The 24428-nt window shown below is 38.2% G+C and overlaps 2 protein-coding genes and 1 long non-coding RNA gene across 4 annotated transcripts in view; 1 reads left to right on the top strand and 2 right to left on the bottom strand.

The window, feature by feature from the left end:
- Positions 1–1283: 1283 nt before the first annotated feature.
- Positions 1284–13547, bottom strand: LOC138026679 (coiled-coil domain-containing protein 42 homolog). The gene is made up of 10 exons (XM_068874119.1): positions 13258–13547; positions 13107–13158; positions 9854–10030; positions 8297–8454; positions 7127–7209; positions 6732–6841; positions 6548–6607; positions 4501–4611; positions 3064–3180; positions 1284–2014 (listed from the first exon to the last, which is right to left on the bottom strand). The coding sequence occupies exons 1-10, from the start codon at positions 13326–13328 to the stop codon at positions 1799–1801; spliced, it is 1155 nt and encodes a 384-aa protein (XP_068730220.1). The 5' UTR covers positions 13329–13547; the 3' UTR covers positions 1284–1798.
- A 3878-nt stretch (positions 13548–17425) lies between these two features.
- LOC138025955 (uncharacterized) lies at positions 17426–23001 on the top strand. The gene is made up of 4 exons (XM_068873097.1): positions 17426–17628; positions 19936–20336; positions 20787–20952; positions 21862–23001. The coding sequence occupies exons 1-3, from the start codon at positions 17545–17547 to the stop codon at positions 20854–20856; spliced, it is 555 nt and encodes a 184-aa protein (XP_068729198.1). The 5' UTR covers positions 17426–17544; the 3' UTR covers positions 20857–20952; positions 21862–23001.
- The window catches only part of LOC138025956 (uncharacterized), a 10544-nt gene continuing 8649 nt past the window's right edge, over positions 22534–24428 (bottom strand). For both annotated transcript variants that reach the window (XR_011127205.1, XR_011127204.1), the window contains one exon: positions 22534–24428. This exon is cut by the window's right edge and continues 7632 nt beyond it. This is a non-coding gene — a long non-coding RNA (uncharacterized lncRNA).

Here is a 24428-nt window from a genome sequence, read left to right as displayed (position 1 = left end):
ACCAAACGAGTCATCCCGGGATTTCGGCCCGACAGCGAGGAGATTGAAAACTTTTCCTCAGCAACTTGCAAGCCAGCTCATACACCCCCTGCGGAGCACCTATTTCGCGGAACACCTCCGCTGGATGCCCCTGAAGAATATGCGATTGGTGCGGAAAATTTAATCGATATTTGTCAAGTGTTTGGAAATGCACTTCGTGTTCTCTTCTGATTCAAATTCAAGTTTCATTTCTCACGTCACTGATATAATCAAAGCAAAAGTTACCAAATCATTAACCCTGACCATGACCCAATGACAACAGGCCCTTTAATTTCTTGATCTTTCTTGGCAATAGTTAGCTCTTCCTATTTCGCTTAACTTTCAATAAAATTACGCAAGGAGATGGCTCAATGATGGCTTCTTAAAGGGGCCAGTCACGTTATTTTAGAGAGTTTCGAAGAAATCTTTGGTTAACAACGAGTTTAAACTCGAAAACGGTAATGTGGAATTCCTTTATGGATAACTTGAAATGATCGTTATACATAACAAACAAGACGATTCTGAGCAAAAGCGATCTTTATCCAGGCGATTAGCCAAAAACTTGAAAAACGTCGGGCAGACTTTTTTCAAGATTACCCGAATGCAATCCGTTCCAATCTTGTCCATTTGTGATCCATGCTTCTCTTTCCTTTTGCTGTATTTCTTTCATGTTGTTCAACAGTTTTAAGTGGTTATTGTAAAGTCCCATAAAATTACATCATTTTGCGTGACACAGCCCCTTTAAAGATTCACCATTTTCAGTTTATTTTGTGTTTTTATGATGCGTTCTATCTCGGTTAAAAGTAAAGTACACTCAATTTTTCAATCGTTTCTGTTATTCGTGAAACGCTGTTACCTTGTGGCAAACATGTTTTTTGACATGGTCAGTTGGTTAAAACAAAAGATCTGAACCCTAAAACGTCAGGGAAAACGGGAGTAAAGTTTAAATATTTGGATAGTGGAAAGTCCAATTTATTACGTCTTGCAAAGTGAACGTAACATAACGATTTTACTTTCATTAACTGATATAGAAATTAAAAATGTAATGCAGCGGCAGACGAATATTCATCTCCTACAATTTACCCTCTCTCAACTCTAACCTCAGCGGAAAGTACGCTCAAGGAAACGAAAAAAGATTTCGCCTTCAAACAGCTCCATAGAAAAGTAAGGAAATGCGACGACGGTTTCATGGAGGTAAACGGATCCCAGAGTCACTCATCTATAATCTTCCTAGTTAACTCTAAAAAGAAACACTAGCGAATAGCTATCAAAATAGAATTTTTATTTCCAAAGGTAATTTATTATATACATTAATACAAAGTCTGCAATTCGAAATATTCAGAAGACTTCCCTACAAAACCCCAGGAATGCTGAATAATTTCACCTGGTTAAGCACAAAAAGATTTTGTGACATAAAGGTCTGCGACTTATCAGTTGGTTTAAAAAAATCGGCGATAATCCACCTCGCGTTCGCGAATAATAGTTAACAATGACTGGATAGGAGTGCGAGATGCAGATCTTGGAAGGCGTAATCGTGGCCCATAACGTTTCCTCGATCTGCCCAAAACCACTAGTTACACACGGTTTAACGCATCTTCAAATGTCTAACCTTGTGGAGCCAGCTCTTGATTGACAAATAGCCCATTTCAGCATTCAACCCGACATGGTAAACCGATAAACATTTCTTGAAAAAAAAAGGAGCAACTCGAGTTTCGCTGGATTCACCATACACGGGTAAGGCTCATCCAATTACTACTAAATATCTAAAGTTCTTTTTTTCTCACGACTGCTTAACGTCAGCTGCAAATCTCAAAGCCAGCTGAACGTTTTTAAATCCTCTGGAAGCACTGGACTTTAATGGTGAGTCTAGTAGTACATGTCGGGATAATCTGTTCTTGAGAATGCTCGAAGTACTGGGAAGTAGCCCATCTCCAGTCGACGCGGATTCTGGAAGTCTTGCTAATTTCACAATGTCGGTGTGTTCTACGATGTGTTCCTGAAATTAATTGCAAGACTTAGAAAGATGTTTTCTACTTCTTTCGGGAAAGGGCAATGATGACAAATGATAAAATTCTCTGCAAAGTTGCAAAAATTCTTTGGAGCATATTCAGAGCTGCCATCACAACTGGAAAATTTAAGGTGGCTCTGAATCTCAGTAGACGATTGGGGGTCACTGATTTCGTCCTTTTTGAGATATAAGCGTTTAAAGACAAAATACATGGTGTTTTTAGATGACTTTCCCGTTGCTATGGTGATCTGTTTTACATTACAAAAATGAGTGCATTTTAATAAGCTACAATTGGTGTTTCCCATGACACCGTAACATTGTCGTTAAGTGAAACTGTGTTGTAGTCAATCCTTCTAGTAAGACGTTCTTGAAATAGTTGAAACTGCTGTAAGCCACCATAAGATGCAATACTGTAACAATACATACTTAATTGACCGCTCCCCATAGGGGCTTTTCAGGGCCAATGAAACAATCAACGAAACAACAGAACAGAATAACAACAACAACTGTTAAGAATCCCAACTGGCCGGAGGCAAACCAGTTGGCTATTTACAAGTGCAGCTGGGAAGTTGAACCAGGGACTACCAGGAACAAATTTATTGAGTGGTCAGAGCGGGTCTTGAACCCGGGATCTCCGGATCTCAAGGCAAGCGCCCTAACCACTGGGCCACACCGCATACGGTGACAACGACGAAAACGAGAAGGCCAGAAAACAAGAACAAGATTATACGACTCTCCAGGCCCTGGCTGCACGTGCGTTTTACATCTTGGTTCATTTCTTTGTCGTAATAGTCCTGACAAACAACGTGAAATAAACAAGTTTCATGTAATGTAAGGAAAAGGGCATCCGACGATACATTCTCAGTATCTCAGTACATGGAAAGTTGGTTAACAAGAACGTGACGCCAAGCTATATTTTTCGAGGACGTTTTGCAGCCATTATCATTGCCCTTGCTTACGCTCCATGGTAATTTTATTTGAATACTTTGAAAAGTTCTCCCTGGCCAAAAAAAAAAAAAAATGGGGTAAACTCACACCTGTATTACTTTTAACTTGGAATCAATATCAAGGCTCTCTACTGGTATACTTCGAAGCCGCTGACACTTGTCTGCTATGTTATCAATGGACATTTTAATGCAGCCAAGTAATTCACTCTGAAAAAGAAAAGAAATGTACTGATACATATAACATTCAAAGACGAACTGTTCGGCGTCCTTTTCAAGTTTTACTAACTAATTATGCAATACCACATAATCTAGTCTTAGCTAGAACTACTCATTCAATTTCGAAGGGATAAAAGGGAAGCTACTGTTAATGTCTCCTGCACCACCTCTGCCAGCCTTCTCAAATTTTCAGCCACCATTCCTAAATTTCCGAGTCTTCCGAGCCCTCAGTCAACTATATCAGTGGTTACCGTTACCAAGGATACGAAATTGAAGGTCAAGTCATTCATGCGTGAAGTTCAATTCAAAAGTTGCAAGTTGAATTTGAAACTTGAAAGCTGAATGTGAAATACAGAATTTTCCACTTCAAAGTCAAATTCAAAACTTGGATGTCAAGTTCAGAACTTGGATGTCAAATTCAAAACTTGGGATGTCAAATTCAAAACTTCAATGTTTGATATAAAACTTCGATGTCGAATATGAAAATCAAGACTCAAATTTGAAACTTGGACGTCAAATTCCGAAGTTGAATTTTGGCGGAGATATGACTCCATACAAAACAATGATTCGTGGAGAATTGTTAGATGAAGAAGAGAAGGCGTAGAAAATACCTGTATCTTCCTCAAATTTTATATCTCACTTTATGACTACAAGCAATCTCGTCCCCAGAGTCTGCTTTTCTTTCGGTCCACACAAAGAACACGGAGTCTGGCCACTTCCAAGGCAGGAAGTCCGCAAATCACGACATCCGGCTCGTCTACGCACGCTCAGAAATTTGAAACAATAGTGGTCGTCAATGGTTACAAAAATGGATTTCCACTACGAATGCGCATAAATTGGAAGTGGCCAGAGTCCGTGTTCTTGGTGCTGACCAAAAGAAAAGCGGACTCTGGGGACGAGATTGGACTACAAGTGGAAGCGTCTAATCTGCGCACGCGCACGCGTTTGGAAAGCGATTTTTTTCACACTGCGCATGCTCAGAACCACAGTCGTACTTGAACTCTTTACTTGTACCCGAAGTCTCCAATGACGGCACCTCCAGAGTGAAGACCATTTTCTGGCACATTATTGTAGTTTACGCTTGTTCCTACATAGATAGCAGCCTTCGTAGCTGGCGGGATTGTTAGCGCGGGAGGCAAGTAACGAGTGGCGAAATCGCGCGAATGGGAAAGGGTGCTGTGCACCGTTCTCTGCCAACAAAAAAGGCTACTCCAAAGATGCATGTAGTTGTAAGTGTTACATTTACAAATTAAAGAGAAGTGAGTAAACGAAAGAGTAAAAATGACATTAAATTCGTTTCCTGGCTCTTACCTGTTGTCTAAAAATTCCTTTGCTGTTGACTAAGAATTGGTCAATTTTTTCTTTCTTTTGTACAGTGTCCTCGAGTTTTTCTTGAAGGGAAGCAAGTTGACTATTCATAAGCTGCAGATAAGAGTGTTTTAAAAAAGTTCTTTTAATCGGCCAGTTTCTGACAAGTTGGTCATTAAACATCATTTCAAGACAAGAAAAACAAGAAAGACTGCCAAGTTTTGTTCCTTGCAACGTCATCCTCTTGAAGGTGCAGAGATATTTAATGGAACCCATGAAATGCTTGGCAAAAGTTTCAGGACTTTTGACATTTTGAGATTCCATTATTCCAGAGTTGACAGCTGCCAGAGCAGCCGTTTTTAGTGGAGTCGTATTTCACTTCCTCCCCACAAACACCCGAGAGCAACATTTCTTTCCCGCAGTTTGGCCAATTAAACTGCACATACTGACCTCTGGAAGGAGATGTCACACAGAACAACTTTTGTGGGAAATTCAGGAGTAAACAATTTGGTGTGTACAACAGCCTTCTTTATGAAAGAAATGTATACTTGTATTAAAAGGTGTAGACGAAAGATAGAAGTGATCCTTGCACTTGCTAGACAATTTAAGCAATATTAGGGAGCTTAAGCAACGACAACGGCGATGGCAACGACAACGTCACAAATTTGCATATTTCGTGGGCAAAAACAAAAGCTTTGCACGCCCTGCACGTGCGTTTTTCACTTTTGTCCATTTCTTTGCTGTCGTCTGCAAAACAACAACGTGAAATAGCCAACCTTGATTAAGCTCCGTTCCGACCAATGTCACTATTGAGGAACTACCACACCCTTGTCATATAAAAAAGGTTCAAATAGTCACGAAGTGAATCCAACAACGTGAATTTATATTTTGAGATGACGTTCTCGTTGCCGTCGCCGTTGCTTAAACTCAAAATTAGGGAGTTAAAGATCTAAGACGTTCAGGGACGGTAACGAAAACGTCATTTAGAATTGCAAGTTCAGGTTTATTAATCTTTTCCGTCATCATGTCGGCTTGTCTAACTTCTACAAACTAGTGTAACTTTCCAGGAACTGAATTAGGAGGTGCGGTATTGAATCTACGACAGAAAATTCAAATTTGTCAGATTTACCGAAAACGTGAAAGAAATGTACAAAAACTAAAAATGGACGTGCAGAGCGTACAAAGCACAGACAGCCCAAGCTCGGGATACGATTTATAGACTTCGTATGGGAAAATTAACTTTGAGCTTATAAATGCTAAAATAAGCTGTAAATGTAGAAATAAACTTCATTTATTTTTACGAACAATTGTCCTCGTCTTTTCTGTGCAATCGGAGTGCAAACTGTGTCCGTTTTAGACGGGTTTGTGGCTTACGAACATTTACGATGTCGTTAGTTGTCATTTAGTCTTCATTTCCCCCCATAATGAGAAGAAAGGCTGGTGACTCGAGGCGATCTCGTCTCACAAATTGCAATTGCTCTCGCATCACAAAGCAACGGCCCCAATCGCCATAAAAACACCACAGCCTTAAGGCTAGATAAATTTCCTATCACATCAACTCCACTCCGGGACCACACAGTGATTTTTGGCGGATAAATTCCAAATAATGTTCAGCTTTCTATAATCTTCCCATGCGCTCGGCTAGATGTGTGGCTACGGCCGTTATAGCTCGATGGCGATCGTATTACATTCTGCACTCTCATTGGCCAAGTGTTTCAAATTGTCAGGAGCACTCTGCAGTATACTGATGTTCGCCAAATTTCTTCGCTCTCATCCCATTTTTCATGTGGTCATTACATCGAAAATCTTGATCTGTCTTTGCTACAAAGTCAGAATGATATGAAAAGCTAACAGACACACCAAAAAGACTGCCAGCTTTAGAATCTATAATATTACACCCTCCATTAAAAGCGAAATCTCAAGAGAAAAAAGGAAAACATATGTTTTGTGGAGTTGAAGTTTAACTTCAGTGCACAAACATAATTTATTCCGAGGCTTCGTGGAATGAAAGGGGTCCTGAGGGAAAGTATATTTATGCTCAATAACTCACCAACACACTCTGAGTGTGCTCTTGATTCATGTCTTGAAGCCTCTGTTGTTCAGCTTCAACCTGGAATTATTTCAAAGTATTTAACAATTTGATAATCTGGTTAAATTATCATCATTTATCATTAGCATTATTATTCATGAATTAGACAATAATTTCCTTTCATAATTTGGAAAAGTTCATGTACCTGATCTGATTTATCCACTAGCATCTGTACAAGAGTTTGATTGGTCGCACTCAGTGTTCGGAACCTCATCATTATTCCCATGAGCATAGCATCATTTGCTTCCAGATAATCTACAAGTAAATTACCAGAATGAAACACAACTATTCAGTTCATCACAGTAAATTTGACCCATCCGACGAGTTCAAAATCACAAGAGCAGCGGCATTTCACATTCGGGCCAGAACCTTCCCTCCTATCGTCTACACCGATGATCCTGCTTTTAAACCGTGGCAGACTAGAAAAGGATCTCAAGTTACATTGACAGCTGCTGTAGTTTAGTCAATCAGCTGAAAAAGAACTCTTTACAACAATTTGTCAAGTCAAAATAAATTAAAGAAAATGATAATTATATGCACCTTCTGGTAATTGATCAAGAACTTTCATCAAAAATTTTTCATAAACTGAACACTTTGCAAGTTTTGCTTGGAGTGCCATATTCCTAAAAGAAAAAAAGAGCAAAAGGTATCCCTAATTATTATAAAAAAAATTTGAGAGATGAGTCAAGATTTCAAAGTAATTGTAAGAAACGTGATCAAACAATATAATTATGATTACTGATTCAGAGCAGTAACAGAATGCAACAGAAACATTTCAACACTATTACAACATCTTCATCAGTTGAGTGTTTAAAGACATTGTGATAATTATAATGTTGAAATATTTCTGTTCAACTCTGCTGTTGCACTGAGTTGGTAGTTATTTGATCAAGTTATTCCTCCAAAGCAGGAAAAAAATCTTGAGTAATTTAGGTCATGAAAATATTATTTAATCCTATTCACTGTAAAGAAGGTTTTGTTGGTTTCACACGCCGCCATCTGCACAACCGTGTTGCAGAACACAAAAACTCTTATTCATCAATTGGCAAGCATTTTCTTGACAAAAATTCTTTGGCTCCAGAAGATCGTACAGAGAATTTTAGTGTTTTAATGAAGTGCAAGAACAAATTTGACTGCCTCATGATGTTTTTTATTCGTGAGTTAAGACCCACTCTCAATGTGCAATCAGCCTCGATTCGTGCTAAGGTTTTTAATTAGTTTTTCCTTTGTATGTTTTTATTGTCCGTTTTCACCAGTCCTGCGAATCTTTTTTATACTTCTTTTTATGCATATATATTATTCACTGTTTCAATTTTACCATTCACTTGATAATGACCGAAGTACGGTTCAAACATCTTTTACCATTGATTTTTATCGTTTAAAAAAAAAACCACTCATTTTACAAAACATAAGGCAGGGATGGCACAGTGTTGAGAGCACTCGCCTCCCACCAATGTGGCCCAGCTTCGTTGCCTGGACTTGGTGTCATAATTATGTGGGTTGAGTTTGTGGGTTCTCTACTTTGCTCTGAGAGGTTTTTCTCCACTCCCAGGTACTCTGCTTTTCTTGTCTCTGCAAAAACCAACCAACTTTCTTTGATTTCTGTACAGTGACCCAAATAAGACTAGTCGAAAAAGTGCCCTAGGTAGCGCTAAATAAAGTTGACACTTAAAGTTCATTGTCATCATTATTAAACCATTTAAACCTCACCTTGCTTTTAGCTGCTCCAATTCTGTGGATAAAACATCTAGCTCTCTATTTTTCTGATTTTTCAGTTTTAGTTCTGTCTGGTATTTTTGGATTGCCCTTCTTCTTTTCGCATCATTTTCTTCAATGAACTTCTCAAACTTGCCCACTCTCTCACGAATCTGTTTTTGTATTGACAGAAGAAAAAGGACCAAGACATTCATGACTGAAATTAAAATTGAAAGTCTCTTCCTGTTGGTATTAATGCCCCGCAACAAAGGGCTCAGTAGTAAAAGGTGAATTTCCAAAAGCTCCAAACACATTTTTGGGCTTCTTTGGGTGCCATTATTGTCTGTACTTTCTAGTACTTTCTCTAAATTCTATATGTTGGCAGTGGTGAATCTTCAGTTGCTATGACCTCTTTTTACGTCTTACCCCATTGACCCTGCCACTGGCCCTGGGAGTGAGACTCAATAGACTTTACTGTCTTAAAGGGCAGACAAGTCTACTCATCAATGGAGAGCAGGTTCTGCAGGAGTCGATGGGTTAATTCAAGGTGAACCATGACACAGACAGTCAATGGAAATTAAGCTGGTAAGGATTAAAATAATAATCAAGTCTGAAGAAAATACACCTAATTACTATTAAATTAGCTGCTCTTTTCCGGGACTTTTCTAGGCAAATCAAACATTATTGACACAAATGAAAAAAAACAGAACAATTTCTAAGAATCTCAACCGGCTGGAGGCAGAGCAGTTAGATATTTACAAGTACAGGCAGAGAAGTAGTGCTCAACATTTAAAAAAAATCCAGGTTGTCTCTGTTTCAAAAGCCAGGCAACCAAACCCATGAATTAGGTTGCCCTGATAAATCCTTGGTTGCCCACTAGGAAACTCCCTATTATTAACTGCAATCACATGGCAATGGAGCTTGAGTATCCCATAGTTTCAAGTGTGTGCTAGTGATTTTTTTGTGAAAGCCTTAGTTTGAGTAATGGTGTCTTTAAACTGCATCGTCTGCATGTTTGTTTGTCTTGCATTTTCCCATCTGACAACGTTTTGAAAAAGCCACAGATATTCAAAACCCTGGAAATTAATTTAAACGCTCAGCTGCGGCAAGGTAACTACTGTTAACTTCACACTACTATTATCACTATGTAGTAATATTATTCTTGAAATGACAATAGAAAACCGAGAAGTGAGTCGAGTGCTGCTTAATTAATATGTAATTCATTTTCTACCTTTGGCTTGGTTGTCTGTGATATTTTTTCTCAGGTAATCAAGCTTTTAATTTTTTGTTTGACCAAAAACTGGTCACCAAGTATTAACTTTCTGGTCATCTGGGACGACCAGACAACTGCTAATTTTGAGCACTCAAGAAGTTACCTAGGAACTACCAGGTCAACACCAGCTAGTGAAGAGAGCGAAACGTGAATCCAGGAACTGTGAATTGGAAGTCCAGCACCCTGACCTGGCCTTCAATAAAATAGAGAAGGCACAACTTTCTCTACTTTCTCTACTGTCTTGCAAACGGCATGGCAGGCCACAAAAAGAAACAAAGTTTTAGAAACAAATGTAGTACCTGGGTTTGTTTCTTTTTCAGCTCCTCCTCTTTTTGCTTGCAAGCAGCCATGCGCTCGGCAAACTGATTTCTTTTGATTTCCAGGTCTTCTTGCACCTTTTCCACTTCCACTTGTTTTTTGAGGAGCAAGGTAGACTGCACTGTGTTAAATCCTGTATCAAGCAGCTTACTTGCTGACTTTTATGAGAAATGAAAGGAAAACAAGTATTTTTGACAAACTGGCAATTAACCCTAACATACATTTAAAGAGCTACTATGACCAAAAAATCAATTCTTCGTTTTCTTTGGATTTCAAAACAACGTGGTGCTTAAATGATAATATCTTGGCCTTTTTGTATTGTTTTACAAAATGCCCCTATTATAAAGTGGCCACTAATTCCATAATCTATTTGATTTGAACACAAAAAGAGTACCCTGCTTGAGATTTAATATAATTTATAGAGGATATTAAATGGCTGCACGGATATACAAATTTTATCTTATTGTGCTGAATTTGAATCTCTAACTTGTTTGCTGCCCTCACTCATGAGAGATACTATCAGCACAAGAAGGTAAAATTCATATCCTCAAGCGGCCCACAGGTGCCCCAAGCTCCGTGTGAGGGAAAGCCGAACAAAATTATAAGGATCTGTATGGGAATCCCAATAAAGAACCTGAAAAGATAATTTTACGAAAAAATTCGCAATTAAAAAGCCTAACCATATTGCCATTGTGGGTCCCTTCCTTCCTGTGTGGTTTTTTTCCCAGATTCGACATGAATTACATTGTAAGCCATTATCAGTTCCTTGGTTGTCAATGGTTATAACGAAAAATACCAAGGCTGAACACTGAACACGAGCCCACCAAATTGAGTCAAATATTCCTGGTTAAGTAATTCCCATGATTAAAATTCCCACAGAGAATTCAAGGGCAATGGTTTTTCTTTCATTTCAATCCGTTAGCCGCACAATCAAAGCCCTGCCAGCAACGTCAGGAGGCGGTTAGTGTCCCAAACGAATCGATAAAATGATAGAAAGGAGCCTCTTTCACACTAAACACCACACGGTGACCGTTGAGTTTCCGCTTGGTTACAAGTCTTTGTTTGTCTTCCCTGATGATGTTACCAAGACTCGTAACCTGTGTGGTGTTAGTGTGAAAGAGGCTCTTTTCCATCGTTTTATTGATTTGTTTGGGACACTAACAGCCACCTGACCTCCCTGGCAGGGCTTCGATTGTGTGGCTAGTGGATTGAAATGAAAGAAAAACCTTTGCCCTTGAATTCTCTGGTGGAATTTTGAGCGTGGGAACATTTTAACCAGGAATATTTGACTCAATTTAGTGGGATTGTGAGAATTGAGTGTTCAGCCTCAATTGGCATTTTAATAATAACCGGATCAAGGAACTGATAATGGCTTAATTTGTGTTGAATCTGGAAAAAAACCACACAGGAAGGAAGGGACTCACAATGGCAAAAAGGTTCGGCTTTTTAACCCTTTGACATCCAAACCGGCCTCAACCGGCCAGACTTAGTATTTTACTCTGTCTAACGCCAGATGATTTTAGTCGTCAATGGGGGAACCCCTGAGAGTCAATGGGTTAATTAATATAATTTTGTTGGCTTTCCCTCAAACTGAGCTTGGGCTGCCTGTGAGCGGCCATGTAATGTTCTGTTTATTATTAGATATTGATGAAATGTCCAGATTAAAAACGACTTGTTTTATTCATTTTTAAAATGGCAAAAAAGTGGTAACCAACGGCTAAAAACATGCATGGTGTAACATGAAACAATATGAAAAACAAATCACGATAATGTCAAATTGTGCAATAAAATTGTTAATGTCGTAGAGACGGAACTATGTTACTACTTACTTACTATGAAGGGGAAGCTCACATTTTATTGGCTAATCGTGTTAGTTACCACAACGACACCATCCTATATCCTCACATGTGAAAGATGAAAATGATATGTTCCCTGCGTACGGTGAACAAACATATGCTATTTTTTCGTGAGAAGGGAAATTCTAGTATTTCATCAGTATCTATATAATAAATGAACTTCCAGGATTCTCCGCAAACACCAAAGACTACTGTTTCAATTTTATCTCACCCAGTCACAGACAAGCAAACCCATTACTCTTCAGTTCAATGTACAACGTGCACTAACCACCAATCTCAATTTGCACAATACACAACACCAAGAGTCCAACATGGACTCTTGACGACACCCCTGTATTAGCAGGCATTATGGTCAAGATAAACATATCCATTAAAGAGGCCCCGACAGGGTAAATTCCGACAAGCGACATGGCCCAAAAAGTAGCGACAGCACATAACATGAAATTCCGCAAAAGACATCCTTTCCCAGCAAAATTCCGACAGTGACGTCAAAGCCGAGAATGAGCCGATTAAAGCCCAACACGAGTGATTTTAAAATTCAGACAAGCGGCACGGGACCCCCCCCCCCCCCCTCCCTGTCAGGGCCTCATTAAATTCTCTTCCTTAGAGTGTTTTAATGGTTGGAAAACCAGGTGTAGATATTACTGTAGCAACCACCTAGAGAGTGGTTTGCAGATCAGTGTACGTAGACCCGTGGGACAATGTTTTTTTTAAATATGCCCAAGACAAGCTCACCCTGCTTTGTTAACATCAAAACCACAGTAAATGCACAGTAACCATACAGTACATGCACAGTAGCTATATATGCAAATCTTTTTGTGCAACATTGCTAAATTAGCAATGGGCCATTTAAGTGAGTGACACAAGGAATAGGAAGGCAAGTTAGAGGATCTGTTGCGGGAAGTTGAAATCAACGCGCATATTCCTTTAGTAGTGTTGTGGAACAATATTAACCAGCTTATGAAAGGACCCAGTATTGGGCTACATTTCGAATTAAAAGGAATTTTCCTAAATAAAAACCTGAAAGTATTTTAGGAGGGACTTCAAGATGTCCGCCGAGAAGTAAATTTCTAATTAAGTTAAACACCAAAATGCAAATTAACTCTGTTGTGCAGGAAATTCGACTTGCATCGGATCTCAAGACAATAATTATTAGTTTAAGCTTAAAGTTTAAATAATATGTTTAGCGAAAAACTAGACCCACAAGATTGCTTCAAACTGTCTCAAAACCGGAGAAACAAGCAAGCTGCGATAGGCCATTAACATCGTTAATGAAATTATCACCCGTTGATAGTTGTTAACACAGCCACGCGAACAGTGCAGGTAGACTAAAAGTAGTTTCCTTGTACCAATTTAGATAATGTACACGAGTGCTAACCTCTTCAACGATGGGAAATTTGCGAATATCGTGATCATCTTCTTCGTCTTCCCTGTTAAACAAAATACTCACAGTTACAAGACGCGGAGTAAACTCAGATCTACGATACATTAATAATGCAAAGTCTCAAAAGTCAATAAGAGCTTCTCACCTTAGCTGTGTCACGAAGACATTTTTCTTCTGAGGTTCAAGCTCGAGACGATAAGATCCCTCCGTCGCCATTTACTTTGGAGAAAGTGTATTCTCTACGGCTGAGAACGGTTGCTGTTTTTCCACGCGAGAGTCTTTTCCAACTACAGATTGACTGTTTAATTTTATCAGCTGTTCGAACGATCGATGTGTTTCATTCCAGAACAAACCGTGATGTTACCATGGCGACAAAAGTTCTAATTGTGTTTCTCGAAAATCTGTAATTGTACAATGGATCGATGGGATAATGAACTGGAAACAAAAAAATGAGAGCTTTCATCTTTTAATCCCGGGGACATTTTTCATTAGCTAATAAAATTGAAGAACAAAGACAATATAGTGATAACCAAATGAAAGAAGGAACTCAGAAAAAAATCAGACTCCCAGATTCCAATTTTCCTGACTTCCATTTGTCATTATATTGTCATTATTGGTTGTCATATTCTCATAGTTGATGTTTTTCTCACAGCTTGCAGTATTTTTCACATTTTTTGTCAAGAACTAAATTTTCCTATTTAAATAGTACTCTTACAGTAGGACTTGATTCTGTATATCTTTTTTAAAAATGCCTTACTCCGAGCATTGTTTTCGGTGTCAAGTACATTATCATGAGTTCAAACCCCGATTGATATAACTGCAAGAATTTTTCCTGATGTTTCCAGCCCAGATTGGAGATATTTTCTCAAAAAGAACGACAGAGATATGAAATGATTTTAAAATACAAGTATTTTAATTCAATAAGATCTCCAGGCACCAGTAGATTTTTTCCAATCTTCGCCGTGACACTCATGTGCACTTCTTGGAAAATATTGGGACAGCACTATCATTTATTATTACTTACTGTGAGAATCCAAAAATCATGAACACTTTGATTTGATTTTGACATTTCCCATAATGTGAAGCATTACCAATCAGAGGTGACATAAGACCACAAACTAATTGTCATTACTGGCTGCAGCATAGTTTTCTCGCACATGATTGCTTTTTAATGATTCATACCGTAATTATTTCTAGTGTTCCTGATTTTTGGATTATCACAATAAGTACATATACCAAAAGTGCCCTTTGTTGAGTATTGGTGGTCTCCCACGCAAAATAGTTTTCTGTAGTACGTTTTCCTCCAAGAATGCCACAGTTTTGCCTGCAGGAGCAAGGGGCATGCTTTCCAAGAACTACTTTTGGCTCTTTGCTCTCAAATACCATCTCCTATGATTTTCAGTTTGTATGTCTTTAAAGAGCAAACCTTAAATATGAAAAAAGTGAATTTGACAAAATGTGCACCTCACACCAGAGCCAGTAGTATTGCAAAAGGAAGACTCATTATTGTTACTAGTTTTTGCCTCTGGGAATAGTTAGAACTGCTTATAATTTTTATACAGTACATGTAAGTTCAACAGTTACACTGTAGCTGCGACAGAAAACCACGACTTTCTATTTGTCAGTGTTAAAGTAGAAAGGACAATAAAAAATGTTTAGCAAAACAGCAAGTAGCCAAGAATATCTCTCATGATGCTGAATTTAGAAGAGACTTCCTGTCCTCGGTATGTGATTTACTTCATTGGAGTACTGTTGTTTTGTAACTTTCACCTTTCCGTAGATGTCACTGGTACCTTGCTGACAATAATTTTACTGATCCTCATCCTCTTTAAATGGATCTTTTCTCTTATGTCTTATGAACTAAAAAGGGGACAAGCACAAAAAGAATACTTTATTAAGTGAAACTTTCCACTGGCCGAGTGAAACCAAATAAGTGGAAAACATTTTTCTCACACACTGCTGGGACCTGGGAAAAAGTCAGGTGACCTATGGAGGGCAGTTGCATGTTTTTATTGGTCCGCCATTACCGTTGAGATTGCAATAAAGGTCAGGCTGTGACAGACGGCTTGACATAGCTATGATATGTACTGGTGGTGTGTGAGAACATCACTTTTGATCAGTATAAAAACAAGAATTTTCAACAAGTTCATGATTTTTTTCAAAACATACTGGCCAACTTGCTGCTGCCTTGAGGTATTCTTCCATCTTTATAACAACTGGACCCTTTTCAAACAATTCTTCCTCTGTTACTGAAACATAAGAACAAATTTGCTCCAAAAATACACATCAGAAACCACAGGCACCCCAAGCTCAGTGTGAGGTAAAGCCAACAAAAACAGAAGGATGTGTATGAGTTTGTATGGGAATCCCGATAAAAGACCTGAGAAGATAATTTTACCAAAAAATTCTCAATTAAAAAGCCTATATAAACCTTATTGCCATTATGTGTCGAAGACATTGTGTGACATGCAATGTATTCATATGTGTTAAAAAGAAAGCACTGCTTTTCACAAGATGACACACTTTTGACACAATTTTATCTACATGTAAGTAAACAGCAAAATATGTGCTGTTCACACTTTGTTTTTAAGAAAGGTGCGAGAAAAAAATCCTTAGGATGGGGTGCAGGGATGGCGCAGTGGTGAGAGCACTCGCCTCCCACCAATGTGGCCCGGGTTCGATTCCCGGACTCGGCGTCATATGTGGGTTGAGTTTGTTGGTTTTCTACTCTGCACCGAGAGGTTTTCTCCGGGCACTCCGGTTTCCCCTCTCCTCAAAAACCAATATTTGACTTGATTTACTTTCATTGTTCATTTCAGTTTACAGTGTCCCCAATTAGCGCTCCAGCGCTAGAACGACTAGACACTTAAATAAAGTTCCTTTCCTTTCCTTTAGGATGGGCAAGTATAAAAAGCTGACCGTGGAATGATTCAATGGTGGGTCTAAAACACAGGTCACATTTCACAGGTCACTCATTGCAGGGCATCGCTTTACCATTTGGAAAGTAACCAAAACCCTCAATTTGGCTAACCCTAGGCCTAAGGTTTAAGTTTAATAAAGCTTCTTACCAATGTACAAAAGAAAATATATATACAAAAGTACAATAGGTAAAGAAAAGCAATAGGGGGAAACTGAATTCTCATATACTGTAGACCTAGGGTAGGCCAAATTGAGGGTTTTAGGTTACTTCCAGAAATGTAAAACAATGAACTGCAACGAGTGACCTGCGGAATGTGACCTGTTTTAGATCCGCCGTGAAACGAACCTTAACTGCAACCTCATTCCCAGTATCTTTGATCTCCCTGCCCTCTGTGGTATACACCCTTTTAATAAGTCTAATATATGCCGTTTTCCGCTTAAATGACGTCGAACTCATGCTTTTAAATTTTATTCAGAAATGTATAAAGGCCTAAAACAAGAAAAGAAATCGGAAAAGTTTTAGGCCTTTGTACATTTCTGAATAAAATTTGAAAGCATGAGTTCGACATCATTAGCGGAAAACGGCATATATTAGACTTATTAAAAGGGCATATAGTGGGAAGATGAAAGACTACGAATCGCAGCAGTGGATGTGGTCAACTGGCTAAATGAGTCTGCTTACAAGGCACGATCCAGAGGAATAAGGTACGCAAAAACATCTACATCTACATCTACATGTTCCAGCACTCGGCAAAGTCCCTTTTTGACTTGTGGCTGTTTCTGCTTAGGTGGCCTCATACACCACAAGCCTTTTGAGAGACATCATCGCCAAGCCGGCCACTTCTGCTGGAGAGAACAGGACAGCCACAACACCGGGGACTTTATTCCCTACTCCCCTCGAATAGTGTGTGGGTTCTTTAACGTCCCGCAGGGAACTTATGAACATAGAAGATATTTGTAAGACGGGGCCTACGGTTTATAGTTCTTATCCGAGAAGACTTGAAAGTCTGTCCATTTGCGCGGTTGGTTGAGTGTATTATTACGTTGAATACCATCTATTGCCGTAGAAAAAAAGAAGGGAAAAAAATTATGCTTGCAATACTTACAATGGACCCTCTCCCCTTTCAAATGTTTGTAAATCAATATCATTTGCGCAGAAAACATCAATCCCATCATACCATAAAGGAGTCTGTTATTGTGTTTGTTCGCAAATAGACGCCATCGTAGCCAAATGCTCTTTTTCTTAGTCATTTTAGACAATCGTCCGCCATTACCTCTCGGACGTAGGTACGTCGTGTATTCTTTATTATAGTGTATTTCAATTGTGTTATATAGCAAGCCGCTGACCTATAAACGTAAATCTATAGAATCCAGGCCCTCTCCGTGTCCCTAACAAATCATTGGCGGTGAATCGTGCTGGGCTACGAAGTTCGATTCGTGGGAAGACACAGTCGTTTTTCACTCTGTTATACATTTGAAGAAGGTGACAAATTCGTGCGATACGTGTTAAAATATGTCAGAAACAGAGGAACCAGAAAGAAAGCGACTTAAAACGATGCAAAGTCAACAAGAAGACAGGAGCTGTGCACACGATCAGGTCAGAGATCTCCAGTTTTAGCGATTTTTAGCTGTGCTCGGGGATATTTTACGTATTTGTGCTAATAGATTGGGTTAACCCTTTCCCTCTTGAGATGGAGACTGATACTGTAGATTTTACTCTGTCTAACGCCAGACGATTTTATTCGTCAATTACAATTGGGTGCCGTCTAGGTTAACAACGTCAAATTGTACGTAGGTACATGTGGAGAGGGGACACTCACATTTAATCTGAGTACCTTTTTCTTGAATGCGTAAGATTTTCGTTTCCGAATTTACAATGACGACTTTAAAATATTATATTAATTGGCAATACAGTTTCAGAAGATTTTCCAAAAACGCGGTCACGTGCACAAATGAACATCACGTCATCTGCATGTGACTGATGAGCTGTCATGTACTCAAGGAATCAACTTGAGTAATGAAGCTCATCTTCTGGACTCTAATCACATTGAAAATTTGGCATGTTGGGACAAATAAAATATTAATGTTATATAATTTATGTAGACCTGGGCTAAAAACTGCAGAATACCCAGCCACTTACTGTGTTTTCATATGAATGGCGGGTATTGTCATGTGCTTTTTTTCTTCAAACAGTGCCACCACAAGATTACAATGGTGGCTGGATATTCTGCAATTTAATACTCCTAGATCTGCTGGGGTGAGACTCGTGCATAATGCGCTAAAGTTGGAAGGTCTGCCATTTCCAATAGTTTGTTCATTGCTGAGGTGGAAGAGTGAAAGAAGCGGTGGGTGCAACATGGGTACTGATCTGTGACCTAAGTGAGTTTAAAAATGCAAGACAGTTTCAAGAGATTAAAAATAATACAGTACCTACAGCCCTAACCATGCCTTGTGCAAATTGTCACAGTTTGTCATTAAACATTTTTCAGATAGACTTACTTAGGTTTAGCTTGCTGTAGGAAAGTGATGACCAGGGCTTCTGATATTATGAGATGTTGCTATTTCGTATAATTGAGCTAAAATCACAACAAATCGCATAATTCACGAAAAATTGCAGAATTTGATGTACAAAATCACACAATTTACGGAAGAAAAGAACCAAATCTCGCTTTTTCTTAAGTTCTTTGATAATTTAAACATAATCTCAAGCCATTTTAGCTTTCAAAAGAAGTCAAAAACTGGAAAGAACAAAGAAACAAACAAACTGGCGTTCTAGGTGTCGTTTTACTTGTCGGGACCTGGTGCTGGTTTTCGATAGTTAGCGACTGCTCATTGGCGACAAGTCATTTCCCTAAAATGTTCTCTGAAGAAATGTGGTGTGAAAACAGTGCTGGATTGTCATTTGCAATATGCAGTATTTTCTTTTACTTGAAGCAAACGTCCTCACGGACAAGTTTGTTGTTAAAACACCTAGCACTTCTTTGCAGGAAAAAAAATCTTACTTCTCTGTATACATTTCGGCAAAAACCAGGGCCAGAAAGTACCCCAAAGAAACGTTTCATGTTGATGATGGTCTGCTGTTTTGCTGAATTCATGCAACATAGTGGTTGTTCATCTACAAAAGTTTGTGGTGGACAAAGGGGTAGTTTCTAAAGAAACTGTGGTGCTGCGTCACTGGGGAAGTACAGGTAGTATACAAAAATTTGGTTTATCAGCGGAGTTGATAATGTAAATTGACCACCGTACAGAGATTCTAAAAGCTGACGTTTCGAGCGTTAGCCCTTCGTCAGAGCGAATCGTGAGAGCGAATCGATTCGCTCTGACGAAGGGCTAACGCTCGAAACGTCAGCTTTTAGAATCTCTGTACGGTGGTCAATTTACATTATCAACTCCGTTGATAAACCAAATTTTTGTGGTGGACAAGCTACTTGAAGCTGAGTCGTGTGACACTAAATCGGCAAAATGAGCCATCTCTGATTTCAATAATTTCAAGTAAGGCAACAAATGGTTTATTTCACATCATCCCCTTGTGCTCAAATAATTTATGTTTTTGAACAGCAAGGAATGGATTGTGCTCCCCTTAGATCAAACAAACACAGTTAAATTAGCTAAAATGAAATCGCATAATTTGCCACATAACAGACTTTTCTTGCCGCATAATGAGATTTGAAAGTGCCGCATAATTTCCAACTGTTTTTCTCACCCTATCAGAAGCCCTGAATTACAGTAGGTCTAAACTGTGAGTTTTTTGGCAAGGGTTAGACTGGCCAGAACGGGATGTTACTGTATATGACATACACCACTGAATGGACTCATTGACAATGGGAAAGTGACTTTGGCAAAACAACTTGTTGGCTAATTAACTATGAAATGTGCAAATTATGTAAATAATTCTACTTTTTAGGCAGCCATGGAGAACTTGTTTCAAGTACTCGAGAAATTGCAAAAGATTTTAAGAAACACCTTGAATGAAGCCGAAGAAAATGTAAGCAAGTCAATTGACAACTTTTTAGTAGACAAAGTACGCCGAATGGGATCAATGATTGGTCACTATTTTACGGCATTTGAATCACTGAATGTGATGTCAAGGAAAGGTATGGAGGAGATGATAAAACAGATGTACAACTTTGAATGTATTCGTGATATGGAAGAGGAACTTTATGAGACTGAAGAGGAGTGGAACTTGTTTTTACAAGAGGTTGATTCCAAGATAAACCCACCATCCAAGGTTTCAAAGGAAGAGCAGGTTGTTGTGGGATCAAAGGGACCTTGTGAACTTAAATTAATTGAAGTTTCCACAGAAAGGTTGGTGCATCTCTGGCTGATCAATAATGAATTAAGTAATAATCAAATGTCTAAAGCTTGTACAACCATATCACAAGTATTCTACCCTGGCTCTTGATCAAATGGAAATTTTTCCTTTGCAACAGAAACACAGTAATACAATGTATATTATATTCCACTTCTCAACAGAAATTAAATTAAAATAAAGTGAAAGTGCAAGTGTTTCAAACAATTTTCATTTTAAAACAGATTACTGAACTGTTTGTTCTCAGACCTGGTAATCTGAATGTTGTTAAAGAAGTGATTCTTGTTTGAAGACACTATTAAAAACTCGTCTGCTGGACATGACTGAGTTACAAACTTGATCCTGGCTCACAAATGGTGTGAACCATGTTCTCAAAAGGGTCTTTTCTATTATAACCATAATTATTTGTATTCTTCATTTAATTAATATTAATGTTTCTTTGCTAGACACTGTTCCATTCAAGACCTCCTAACTTCAACTGCTACCATCCTGATTTTGCTTCGACACTTTGCCTGACTACCGTGACGTGATCATGTGGCCCAAGTCCAGCAGCGCATAGTTGAATTTGAGGCTCAGAATGCACAAGTCATAGTTGTCAGCTTTGGAAATGTGGTAGGTTTGCTATTTTAAATAATAATTATGATATCAATAATGATATAATTTGTTTCGTTGAGTTTTAAGCCATCCGCATTATTGCCAAGGAAGGGTCAGCAAAAGGACATGGGGTCTCTATCCCTACTCTGAGGACTTTGTCACCTAGTAGACTAATTTGCCATGGTTGCTAAGATGGAATAATTATTTTATTATTATTGACAAAGGCAGTTTTTTGCTCAGTTATTTAAACTCTTTGAGACTTTGTCTGGTCCAAAGATATCAGCTCACAAACACCATCAAATCCATGGCGCAGTTGAGGAGTCATTGGATGAAGTCTCATATAAGTTTTCATTCATTTTCTAATATTTTCCAAATTAATATTAATTTCTGCACTGTTATAAGTTGATAATAATAATAATAATAATAATGATGATGATGATAACAGGGCTTGACATTAACGAAAAAATCCAGTCGCAATTTTGCGACAAGATATGAAAATTTGGTCGCAATTTCACAAATTTAGGTTGCAAAATCGTTGCGCAGCATTGTGGTGTCAGCGGTTTAACAAAACAAAATATAAGCCTGCAATTATGTACTGTATACTTGTGTGTAAAGAAACCGCTGAAAATGGCGAATGATCGAAGAAATGGAGTTGTGCACATAACATCGCAGAAACTTCACAGTGATAAATAAAATAATTTTGTCATTTCTTTTTTTATATTAGCAAAAGTAGCAGAAACTGGTAACTGCTAATCCTTTTGTTTCGAAGGAGCAAAGGTGAAAACGAGTCCCAAATTTTCGACTTCTCCAGATACTTTAGTCACAAAGGGAGAAAATTCAGTCGCAAATGCGACTGTATTGGTCGCAATTTCAAGCCCTGAATAATAATGATAATAATTTCAAAATTTCTTCTCTCTTAATTCTAAGGATGGTGCAAAGAAATGGATTCAAGACACCAAATGTGAGTTCAAAATGTTTGTAGACCCAAAACGGCAACTATACATTTCCTTGGGCCTCAAACGATCAGTGGCAAAAGTTTGGAGCATCTCGGCTCTAGTTTATTACGCTGAACAAAAGCGTGCAGGCCGTAAACTTGTGGCCATGTTTGAGGAAGATGACCCCATGCAAATGGGAGGAGATTTTGTGTTGGATAAGCAAGGAAATTTGGCACTCGTCCATTGTAGCAAAGTGCCAACTGATAGGCCTTCAGTAGAGGAACTTTTAAAGTGTATCAAGGGTCTAAATTAGTGAATTAATGAAATTGCTTCGAAACTTCAGTCTGTGAATACATGTATAATCTGATGGAATGCAATAACACACGCAAAGACTTTGTCCAGCAAAGAAAGGCAATGTGCACCCTTGTTTGTTGTGCATGTGCCTGTGTCACGGTCCACAGCAAAATAGATGTACTTCTTGTGCTCTTAATTGAGCACATTCAATTAAATGCATAGTATTCCAAGTGTAGAGGGTTGGATCCGAGATGATACATAATGTAGATAGCCAATGAGGTGCATGGTGCCGAGTTGATTACATAATCATCTTCTATCCGACAAATACAAGTGGAACAATTATTGTTTTATTAAAAACACGGACAAATCATGGATAAATCTTCCCTACTTTATTGGTAAAAACAAAAAAACTGATGCGTACAGTTACTGATATTTGTAGAGCATGGTATAATACCTCATACATGTATACCAAGGTGGCCATTAGTCAATTAAAACTCTAGAATTGCATTATTGTCTTTTCACAACAAAAATAATGTCAAAAAGAGAAAAATAGTTTTTTTGGTAAGCAGAATGAAGCTTCTAAGAGTAGCGATGCAAAATGATGGCTTTGACTGAAAACAAGGAGAAGGTCACTGCTTGAAGAGAAAGCTACAAAACATGAAGTATCATATGCTTGCTGCAAAAACTCATTTTTTTGTAAGTAACCAACTTTTTGGTGTTTGCTGGCAAAATACAAAAATTATCGTAGTCACTGTAAAAGAATGCAAGGAAAATAATCACAAAATAATTTTATAAATTGTTGTCATCATTTTTTATTAAAGCATACATGTACAAATTATGGAATATGAGTTCAGCTTTACTTGTGGATAACTTTACTGACATAACATCACAGCAAAAGTGCCCCATAGATGGACTGTGTTCTGATTAGCATAATGAACAACAATGAGGAGGAAGGGTAATCCTGTGGTTAATACTGCCGTTGGATTTGCATGGGTTACCTGTGCCCAGTAAACCACAAAATATAAATAATTTAATGCATAGCACTTCAAGATGTACTTTTTGTTTTCAGAACTTACAAACCTTTCTCACATGTATTTTGAGTCAGTTCTATTCCCATGTAAAACTTTCCCCAGATACCCTAAATTACATCACACTTCATGTGTCACACAGTTCCATTTTACAGCCACTGGCTTTTTCATTTCCAGTTACGTTTTTTGATACATGTAGTTACACCATATTAAAGATTGTTTAATGTCCTAACACAAGCAGATACACTGCATTCACATCCCACTTTGATCCCTTTGTAGATTTGTCTTCAAAGCTCCTGAATACTTCAACTCTGCACTTTGATTATAATTATTGCAAATAACTATGTTGTCTTCAACCAGCTGGATTTCTTTATGTTGTTGTCTCCATTTGGCCACATGTTAAAGCTGCAATCCTTTAATTTATAAAACATGTAGTCTCTTGTTTAATTTACTTGCTTTTTTTACAAGACTAGTGTTAGTAAGCTTTCTACCATGAATATTGATATTAGGGAGGAGAGCAGAGCAGATTAAAAGCATCCTATAATGACAGATGACATGAACATTGCATTTATTGTTAGATTTTGTGCCAGCAAAAGACTTAGTATGATCTCCTCTTGGGTTAGGAAGTGATTTAACGTGATCACTAAGATTTGATAAGCAGACTGATTGATAATAAAATTATTATTGGTTAGATGCATGTGTATAAACTAGCATTTGGCTTTGACTGAATCATTGTAAGTGCATGATAGTTTTATCTAGTTTACTGTTATAACAATATTAAAATAAGTGTCAGTCTTAGTATTAACATGTTTACTGCCATAATTATTGCCCTCTTGTATAATATTAGATACATAAGGAAGAGTGTTGCAACTTGAGTACACCTATACTGCTCCTAATACGGACACTGAAATTTTGTTAGCTTTGACATAGGCATTTGTTTGCTTTGGCCTACATGTAAGTCTCGTCGTTAATGATATGTAGGACTGGTATAGTTATTAGCACTGGTTCTAGCACCAGCAAAGCACTGGTGTTATATCAGCTTTGTAGATTGATCACTGGTGTCAATCTCATGTACACTAATCTCTGGAGCGCTATATTGAGAAATTCACCTAATAAGATGCACACCCAATTTTGACATCCAATGCGAAGTTTCCTTAAGTCTAAACCGTTGCTACCTATTTCCTACAATAAGCCATTTCGGAGATCTCATGTCTGCCCCCTCTTCAAAGTGAGTCTA

Source organism: Montipora capricornis, chromosome 12, assembly GCF_036669925.1.
Source record: "Montipora capricornis isolate CH-2021 chromosome 12, ASM3666992v2, whole genome shotgun sequence".
Classification (NCBI taxonomy): Eukaryota; Metazoa; Cnidaria; class Anthozoa; order Scleractinia; family Acroporidae; genus Montipora; species Montipora capricornis.
Note: the sequence above shows the minus strand (reverse complement) of the source record. Positions and strands in the feature narration are given on the sequence as shown.